Source organism: Solanum tuberosum, unplaced genomic scaffold (genome assembly GCF_000226075.1).
Source record: "Solanum tuberosum cultivar DM 1-3 516 R44 unplaced genomic scaffold, SolTub_3.0 scf00039, whole genome shotgun sequence".
Classification (NCBI taxonomy): domain Eukaryota; kingdom Viridiplantae; phylum Streptophyta; class Magnoliopsida; order Solanales; family Solanaceae; genus Solanum; species Solanum tuberosum.
Window position 1 is genome coordinate 457,795 of NW_006238968.1, and position 9,771 is coordinate 467,565.

Sequence of the window (9,771 nt, forward strand, 5' to 3'; positions counted from 1 at the left end):
TCTGAAGAGGAGCCAACGAATTATACAATTGATTCTTTTTGTATATATGTATAGCGAATTATACATATATATGTTTGTTATGGAGCACAATTATGCAAATTTTGCTATAATATACAAATATGATTTTTTTGTTTGCTATATGTGAAAGTTTCTCTTTTTAAAATTCAAATTATACTATTGAAAGTCAAATAACCCTCAAATTATTAGACAGACAGATCTGTTACTTGGACACGGACATTGTTACAGTCAACGAATTTTTTTACTTTCTAATAAATGGGCATGGCCCAAGCTTTAATTATAAAAAATAAATAAATAATTATCAAAGTTTTTGTTGTTTAGCTTTCGCTTTTTTCCATCTTCAACGATTTTATATTAATCGGTTTTTATTCTATGAGTCATATCCCTTGAAATGTAGGGTTTCTTTTAATCTTACGTAAATACGAGATACTTTATACATGAATTTTTTTAATTTATTATTTATCAGTCAAGAACTCAAGATGATTAGCCATAGAAGAAGTTCATTGATTTACATATTAAAAGTCACTTGTAATATATAGTCAAGGCACCATTTCTAATCTCAAAAATCATGATTAGGTGTGTTTTATATTTATTCTTTTGTCCTATGTTATTGGTTAAACATGATTTGGAATTCAAATATTATTATTGTGTCATCATGCATTTGTATTGTTGACACTCCTAATTAATTATGGAGCCTAAATTAAGAAACCAACCTAAGCCATTTGCTAGAATCTGCATTAGCATTATCACATTCTAGTTCATAACACATATTATTGGTCATAGAGATATATTTTTTGAATTATCTCATATCGAACTTCAAAAATGATATTATGTAAATTCGAGTGATTCTTATAAATTTTTCATTTTTTACCATTTCAATATGTGAATATTCGCCTAAGGTGTGATAAACACCTCATCATCAGAAACTTGTAAATCATGCTTTTAACCCTCCCTTTGGACTTCATAGACATTACAAGACGCTCCATTTCCCTTTAATTTCTTTCCATAATAGTCATAATACGGTTGTATTAATTTCATTAAATCTTTTTTAGATGCTTTTAATCACATTTTAAGAAAAAAATAAAATATAAAAAAAATGTTTGATACATTTTCCCTAGATCATGAGAAGATTTCCCATCACATCCAATAATCTTTTCTCCACTTCATCATGGTATGAAGTGTGAAGCATTTCTCCACTTTAGTGAGTCATGTATGCAATTATTTCTTTTAGTACAAATAAAATAGATTTTAAATTTGGTAAATTAAATTGGATATAAAAAATAAATTAAACTCAAATAATTCATAATATTCAAATCAGCATATTATATTGAATATAAATAGAGCAAACTTCATAAATAACTATAATTTAAAGTGTAATTATAAAAAAAAAATGTAATTATTACATCAGACGAAGAATTATATCAGTAAAGAGTTGTATTCATCAAACGATCAGTATCACTTGTATCAAACAGATATCAAGTTGAAAACGTGTGAAAGAGTTGTATCAACGCACATATACATATTATACATTTGCTACAACACCCAAAATATAGCTATGTTTTATATTTTTTGAAATTATAACTGTGTGTATCAAAAATACAATCTAAATATTTGTCACGTTACATATCTAAATACAATCTAAATAATATATACAAACCAATGACCAAACCTAAGCTTTTGGTTCTTCCAAAACTTTTTTTTTGTATATATAAAAATGAAAAGGAAGGGCTACAAGAAGGAACTAGACACCTTTTCATATTCTTGAAAGGCTTCATTGTAAAGTTCATTTTTTCAGATTTTTTCTTTCAACATCTCAAATAATAATTCTTAAATACATTGATAGAAAAAGATAATACATCATAACCTCCTTCGTTATAATTTATAGTGTATAACAAGTCTTTATTGATTTAATTATTACTTTTTTACTATTGTTGTGTAGCCAAGAAAAAAAAATCAATTTCACCTTTCAATCAAATTAGTCGAAACTTTAAAATGAAATTGCTGACTTCCCTCAAATAATTATAATTTATACCACTCTTTTCTGATATGGTTAAAGGTCCGATTTCTTATAGTGTATAAAAATGTCTCATCATAAATTATTAATATTTACCTAAACTACTATTTTATGTTCCCCTTAAAGGTATTACTTAATTAGTACTCCATTTACTTAGATACATTCAATTTGTCAAAATGACTAATATTATTCAAAATAAAAGGAAATAACATATATGGAAACAGTGTAATGTGAGTATATTTTGACTAACCTATATATCACATATATTGCTATTCCAATAAATAATAATTTAAAAAAAACACGGTTTGAATATTTTCAACCTTAAAAGGAGTTCGTTGGGTATGAGAATGAGAATCGAATTGAATCAATTAAATCAGAAAATATCTATTCCGGTTCATGTATCAATCGAATAATCAATGGTGTTTTATCAGTTTATGATTTATTTAGAAAAATATTTATTTTATTTAATAACTTTATTTTGTCTTAAAAGTAAAATAAAATAAAATGTGGACCCCACCTCCAATAATAAAATAAAAATAATTATTTGTTTATGCATGGAAATTCCAACTAAGAATAACTACCAAAGACGTCCTCTTCCACGCGCAAGATTCCAATATAAAGCCGCAATATATGATTTTATAATTCAGGATTATTATTATTATTTTTTATAAAAAAAAAAAAAGTAGTCCACTTTCAAATTTTCTTCATCTTCTTCTCTACTTTCTCCAAATATTAGAAATAGAAAGAAAAAAAAGTTTTTTTTTTTATAGTTTTTTGGGATTTAATTCCAACATGAATGAGAAATCAAGAGTTTCAAAGGAGCTTAATGCTAAACATACAAAGGTAACTTTGAATAATTTGGCCTTTTTGGTTTTGTTTTGTTCATATGTTGCAAGAGAGGTCGATGATTTATCAGAAATAGTTTCTTTACCTTTCAAAATAGGATATAAGGTTTGTGTACACATTATTCGAGATAACACTAGTATGTTGTTTTGTACATATGTTGTAAGATTACTTAGATTATTTTTTTGATGATTTGTTACTAATTTGAATTGATTGTTTAGCTATAGAATTTGTTAGAAAGAAACCGAAGTTTGCTTTTGTTTAATCCATAAATTTAATTGTAGATCATTTATGTTCATGACTAATCATTTTATTGTTGGAGTTTTCTTTTTCTGGGGTTAATTGATTGTTGGATTATGTACCAATAAAACTCGGGTTTCTGTGTCAAGTCAAATTTCGCCACATAAATTGAAACGAAGGGGGAGGGAGTATTATTTTTGCTCAGAAACCTGAGTTTTTTTTCTTATTCAAGTAAATTTGATTGTGATTCTTTGAATATTTAGTTTTTAAAAGAAGGACTTTTTTGGGTTTATGGGATTAATAACAAATTGCTTTCTTGATTAAATTTTGATGGGGTTTTAGTTAAACAACTTTTATATGACATTCTTGAAAAAGAAAAAAAAGAAGAGTTTTTTCTGGTATTTTGGGGATTTTTCTTTTAATAGTGTTTCGAAAATTCGGAAATAACCTCTCTACCTTCACAAGATAGATAGGGATAAGGTTACATACGCACCACCGTCTCAGACCTGACTTGTCAGATTACACTGATATATATGTTGTTGTTGTTATTTGACTTTCCTTGACAGGTAGGTGTTTTAATATTTGGACTTATTATTCCTTGACAGACTGCCATATATATATGTATTTCAATGGATATTGATTTATACATGTCTTATTTATTTGACATGTCTGAGGTTGGTTAAGCATGATAGACCACATTATCTGTCCAATAAATTAAAATATATAAATAAACTGTATCGAATTTCGAATTTGATATGTATCTGGAGATATTTTTGAAGAGTCTGTGTTTCGTGTATATACATAGTTCTTGTTGAATTTGGTGGTATCTACCAAAAATGTTGTGTCAAATTATTATATTGTGGCTGTACACAGCTGTATATGTGTTGAGAAGGTCATTGAAGGATTTTCTTTTTACTTGTTTTAATAATAGCAATGTTAGGTGTAAATGGAATTTTAATCATATTCAATTTTTCTCGTGTCCTTTTTTTTAGTGCTTAGTTCTAATTAGTCCTTGTGTGTCGGATCCTTCAAAAGTAGTGCATTTCTTGGAGGATTCGACATGTATGCAACATTATTTTAAGAGAGTCAGAGCAACGTAGCTTATCAAGTGTTATTTCGGGCTGCTGTTGGTTTGGGAAAAGGTAGTTCTTTGTAGACAGTACTGAGACAGAATTTTGAGGCTGGATATTGATTGAATTGCTAAGAGGATTTTTAATACTCCCTATGTTTCAATTTGTTTGTCTGGTTTGGACTTTGCACGTAGTTTAACAAAGGAAAGAAGACCTTTGAACGATGTAGAATGTACCAAAATGTTCTTTAATCTTACGGTCTTAAACATGTCATGTGGAAAGTCGGAATCACAGAGTTGACAAAAAAGAAAGAGACATTCTTTTTGAAAAGGACTAAAACTGTAACGGAGGGAGTAGTACTCATACATATTCTTGTGATTTGCAATGTGGTTGTATTAAAGTATTTCTCTATCTTCAAAATAGACGACTTTGAAGGTAGATTTCCGATAGGTATTGTAGATGGAAACATGATCAATGTCCACACTCAGTTAGTTTGGGACGGAGGCATAGTAGTAGTTGTTGTTACATTGCAAAGAGAACATGTACGTAACATGATCAATGTCCACGCTCAGTCAGTTTGGGACGGAGGCATAGTAGTAGTTGTTGTTACATTGCAAAGAGAACATGTACGTAACATGATCAATGTCCACGCTCAGTCAGTTTGGGACGGAGGCATAGTAGTAGTTGTTGTTACATTGCAAAGAGAACATGTACGTAACATGATCAATGTCCACGCTCAGTCAGTTTGGGACGGAGGCATAGTAGTAGTTGTTGTTACATTGCAAAGAGAACATGTACGTAACATGATCAATGTCCACGCTCAGTCAGTTTGGGACGGAGGCATAGTAGTAGTTGTTGTTACATTGCAAAGAGAACATGTACGTAACATGATCAATGTCCACGCTCAGTCAGTTTGGGACGGAGGCATAGTAGTAGTTGTTGTTACATTGCAAAGAGAACATGTACGTAACATGATCAATGTCCACGCTCAGTCAGTTTGGGACGGAGGCATAGTAGTAGTTGTTGTTACATTGCAAAGAGAACATGTACGTAACATGATCAATGTCCACGCTCAGTCAGTTTGGGACGGAGGCATAGTAGTAGTTGTTGTTACATTGCAAAGAGAACATGTACGTAACATGATCAATGTCCACGCTCAGTCAGTTTGGGACGGAGGCATAGTAGTAGTTGTTGTTACATTGCGAAGAGAACGCGTATGTAACAGATATTCAGTTAGAAGTATCAGTTAGAAGTATTCTGTTTTCCCCTTTAAGAAGCTAGAAATTTCTCATTTTCTTGCAGATACTTGAGGGACTACTCAAATTGCCAGAGAATCGAGAATGTGCTGACTGCAAAGCCAGGTACATCTACGAGCATTACTATCAGTAACGTGGACTAGAAATGAACACACTCAAACGTCGTTTATTGAGTACTGATTTTATGCAGAGGTCCAAGATGGGCTAGTGTGAACTTAGGAATCTTCATATGCTTGCATTGTTCCGGTGTTCACAGGAGTCTTGGAGTACATATATCAAAGGTGTCGATTTCACAGCTCTGCTTCATTTTGCTTTCTTTAGTTTTATGCTTTCGTCTTGTCATTATGACTGATCACAACCTTTATGAACAATTATATTCTACGTCCGTTCATCTGCACACTGAAGTCTGAGTTCAAATTTTAGACGTTTTCTCATAACCTGTCGATGGAACTTATGCATTATCTGTATGCAGGTAAGATCTGCTACATTGGATACTTGGCTTCCAGATCAAGTTGCGTTTATTCAAAGTGAGCCAGCTGTGCTCTCCTCTTCTTCGTATTATATTTTCAGCAGTTGTTTCTTCTCCTTGAATAACTTGACTTGTTGTTGCTTTTAGCAATGGGAAATCAGAAATCGAATAGCTACTGGGAAGCCGAGCTGCCAGCCAAATCCGACAGAGTTGGTATTGAAAATTTTATCCGAGCAAAGTATGACATCATAGTTAATCGTTCCCCGAATTATCTTACTATTATTGTATTAGTTTCTTCACCTGAACTTGGAAATGTTTCATTTCATGTTCAACTTTACTAAATACCGCGAATGTGCTAGATATGTGGAGAAAAGATGGATACTACGAAATGTGAGTGTGAAATCATCTTCTGGTGGCAGAGGAGAACGTAATTCGGCTAGTAAACCTAAGAGTGACAGGGATGCAGAGTTTATCAAGCGGAGCATGTCGTTTACTCAAGAGAGGAAATCTTCTCCATTACCGGATGCAGATAGAACAACGCTTGCTTTGAGGAACAGATTACATAATGCACCTTCCGAATCACCTAAGCAGCTGGTAAATACAACTTTTAGAATCATTTTGGATGGTTATATACTCCCTTCCTTCCGTTTCAATTTGTTTGTCTTGTTTTGATTTGACACGGAGTTTAAGAAAGAGGCTTTTTTTTTTAATCGGACTAAAAAGGAAAGTAAGACAAACAAGTTGAAACGGAGAGAGTATCTTAGCATGAATTGATAAAATGTTGGTTTCCAATGTTCTTAGCAGGCTGCTCCTGATCCCAAACCAGAAGTTATTCAGACTGCAAAACCGGTAGCCTCCGTGGAAGAACCAAAGCCAAAAGCTAATGTAATCCGTCGCTGTCTGAATAACTAATATTTTTTACTTTCTCTTCATACTTTCAAGATAGATAAGGATTCTGATGTTTAGACATGTTTAACAGGTTTCTCCTGATCCCCGAGAAAACGTTGTTCAAAATGTAGAACCATCAATCTCTCAAGTCGCAAAAGCAAAGCCGGAAGCAAATTTCTCCCCAATTGTATCAACCACTATCATCAACTATGCTGCTAGCGTTTCTAAAAGTTATAAGGAAGCCACGAAAGCAAATGGATCAGTTTCCAAAACACAGTCCGTTGCAAGCCCCCAGCGTATGTTCCTCTATCTAAATGATTTGTGTGGAGTAAAGAGGAAGTCATTATGCAGATAGGCAGCTCCAGGATTTGAAGTTTATAAGTTCCTAACGCGATCTCAAATTCATATAAAACACTAATTAGGTCCACAGTCAAATATTTATAGATATCTTACCTACTGGTTCCCGTTACTCTCTGGATCTGCCACTGATTATGATCAACTGTTTACTCTTCAGAACTTGCATCTATCTAATAACTTGACTAGAATTGTTGATGTAAGATGCTTGAATCTTTCGCCACTGACATCGTCTCCTACATTTCCAGCAGCGGAACCAAAAGCAGTAATCCAGCAGAATGCTACTATAGAAAACAAGAACAAATTTGATGCTGGAATTGAGGAACTGATCAAAGATTTTCAATGGAATACGCAGCCGGTATCAGCAAACCCCTTGAACAATGTGATTAATGAGGTAATGGATCTCTTCGACGAGGTGTTTCCTTTGTCATTTCTAGTTATAATTGCAAAAATCCATCAGTTATAGCAATCATTACTGGCAAATCCCCCTTGGCTTCTTCGTGTGTTTGCTTCTTTATATTCTGAATCCTCTTACTGAAAATCTTGGTTCCGCCACTGACTACTGGCATAGCACTGAGCTAATACTTTACAGAATCGATCCTCCCCATCGTAGACATTGAATCTCTAGTTAGATAATAATCTGGTGCAAGTCACTGTTAAAACGTGCTATTTTCTATGCCTTTTTCCTTTCTCTGCATATCTATTTTACTCATTGTAGTCCCTCACGGATTGTCCTCCTTCCGTCCATCAGCAGCAACAAACGTCGCCAGCTCCACATCAGCGTCAGCTCATGCCTGCTACGATGAATCATTTCAGCGGTTCACAAACCGCCTATCAATCATCAAACAGTAACCAGTATATTTCTCAAAACTGGGGAAGCATTGGCAGTCAGGTGATCCATGGGACTAAACAGGTTAGTCCATTGAATCGAACGAGTCTTTCTAATAATCCTTAATCAAGCATTGTTTCTTACTTATCCTCGACGTTTCATCCAGATGGGAGGCACTCAATATATACACGCGTCTACACCACCAGCTTATGCTATGAATTCCAGGTACTTGAAACATTTTCTAAGGTTTGCAAATTGTTCATACCGCGCATTCTCCTCCTTGTTGAGACCATGTGTATATTCTCTCCTTTAGGCACCGTTTAAAGCCTAATCTATACATAAAATGATGTTGAATCAATAGCTGAGAGATGATGATCTTTCAGGAGGTATTAAACATGAAAATAGGAGAAAGAAAGAAACACAGAGCTCATTACAAAATGTTACACTTGTCCCTCGTCAAGTACACTGTCCTTAAAGGACATTTCACTCATGACACAGTGAAAAAAATGATTATGTATATCCCAGGATTCAACAAGCTCTTCCAGTCATAAACGAAGAGCGGTAACAACAAATTAGAAGATAAAACAATTTAACATAGGAGATATAAACTCGCTCTGACTAATAACTTGGATCAATCCTCGCGTCCCAATTCTCATGTGTGTGTGTGAGTTCGATCTCTTTTCTTGCTCGTGAATATGGATCGTTCATACATTGACTAGATATACGATAAGCCAATAACTTCTTTTTTTCCAAATTTGCAGTATGTTTTCTGCAATGCAAGGAGTACCAATGAATGGAACAACATCAACAGGAGCTATTAGGCCTTTATCAAGTTTTCCAACAGTTCCTGTTGTTTCAATGCAATCAGGATATAATTACGATTTTTCATCGTTAACACACCAAATGTTATCGAGACGATAAACTATATGTACTTGCTCGATTATTAATCGCGATTTTTTTTCGATTTATTTAGAATCTGCAAATATTGTAAATGTATACACATTGTTACATAAACTTCTCCAAATTTTTTCTTATAGGTGTTGAGCATAACAGGGAAAACTATACTTGTGTACAATGAACTATTGGTTGGTCCATGTTATGTACAATATTTTTATATATATATTAGATAAACTGAAAATGTGGTTCTCCACATCATTGGATATAGAAAAACGTACTCGCACCTGATATTTATGTCAAATCAATCTGATTGTATGTATTTTGATACTTTAATAAAGTCGTATTTGGAAGGCAATTTACCCAAAGTGAAATATATTGGGGTGAATTTGAATTAATCCAACAAAAAACGAATATCAGACACTGGATCAGAAACTCACGAGAAAATCATGTATGGATTTCTTGAGCTAGATGGATTTTAAATGAATCTTGAAAATTTGTAGAGGAAGAAAATCTTGGACAAAAATCAAATCTCAAATATCCATTATTCGATCTGCCTCAATTTATATGACGATGTTTGATTGGACATAAAGTTTAAGAAACTTTTGAAAATTTATGATTTAAAATAAGTCATACACATTTGTGAGGCAGTAAGTCATCTTATTAAAGGTAAGATAAAAAATTTAAAATTAAATTATTTATGAATAAGCAGGGCCGTCTCAACGAGTTTGGGGGTCTAAAGCCAAACTTTATAAATAGGCCTTTATAACATACTCAGTTTAATACTATACATGAGGTTGGAGAGGTAGGATATACACGGAAATTATGAACTAAGAATGTAAACAATGTAAATTTTCAAATAAAAAATATATAGTAATATAAGGCTAAAATAATAA

General features: G+C 32.9%; 1 protein-coding gene across 5 annotated transcripts; it reads left to right on the forward strand.

The window, feature by feature from the left end:
- Window positions 1-2,743: 2,743 nt before the first annotated feature.
- Window positions 2,744-9,073, forward strand: LOC102579832 (probable ADP-ribosylation factor GTPase-activating protein AGD5). 5 transcript variants are annotated; one of them, XM_015306929.1, is made up of 12 exons: window positions 2,744-2,875; window positions 5,488-5,546; window positions 5,632-5,722; window positions 5,914-5,968; window positions 6,058-6,148; window positions 6,270-6,504; window positions 6,712-6,795; window positions 6,890-7,094; window positions 7,404-7,546; window positions 7,871-8,065; window positions 8,148-8,206; window positions 8,743-9,073. In XM_015306929.1, the coding sequence occupies exons 1-12, from the start codon at window positions 2,825-2,827 to the stop codon at window positions 8,900-8,902; spliced, it is 1,428 nt and encodes a 475-aa protein (XP_015162415.1). In that variant the 5' UTR covers window positions 2,744-2,824; the 3' UTR covers window positions 8,903-9,073. The 5 variants fall into 5 exon arrangements, with proteins under 5 accessions (XP_015162415.1, XP_015162413.1, XP_006343261.1 ...); XM_015306927.1 differs by having other exon boundaries at window positions 2,745-2,875; window positions 7,401-7,546; XM_006343199.2 differs by having other exon boundaries at window positions 2,745-2,875; window positions 7,401-7,546; window positions 7,907-8,065.
- Window positions 9,074-9,771: the final 698 nt, after the last annotated feature.

Coding starts and splice junctions, on each gene's coding strand:
- LOC102579832 (XM_015306927.1), top strand. CDS start 2,825: ATGAATGAGAAATCAAGAGTTTCAAAGGAGCTTAATGCTAAACATACA. Junction 5,969..6,057: donor TCAAGTTGCGTTTATTCAAA/GTGAGCCAGCTG, acceptor TGTTGCTTTTAG/CAATGGGAAATCAGAAATCG. Junction 7,095..7,400: donor GTCCGTTGCAAGCCCCCAGC/GTATGTTCCTCT, acceptor CTACATTTCCAG/CAGCGGAACCAAAAGCAGTA.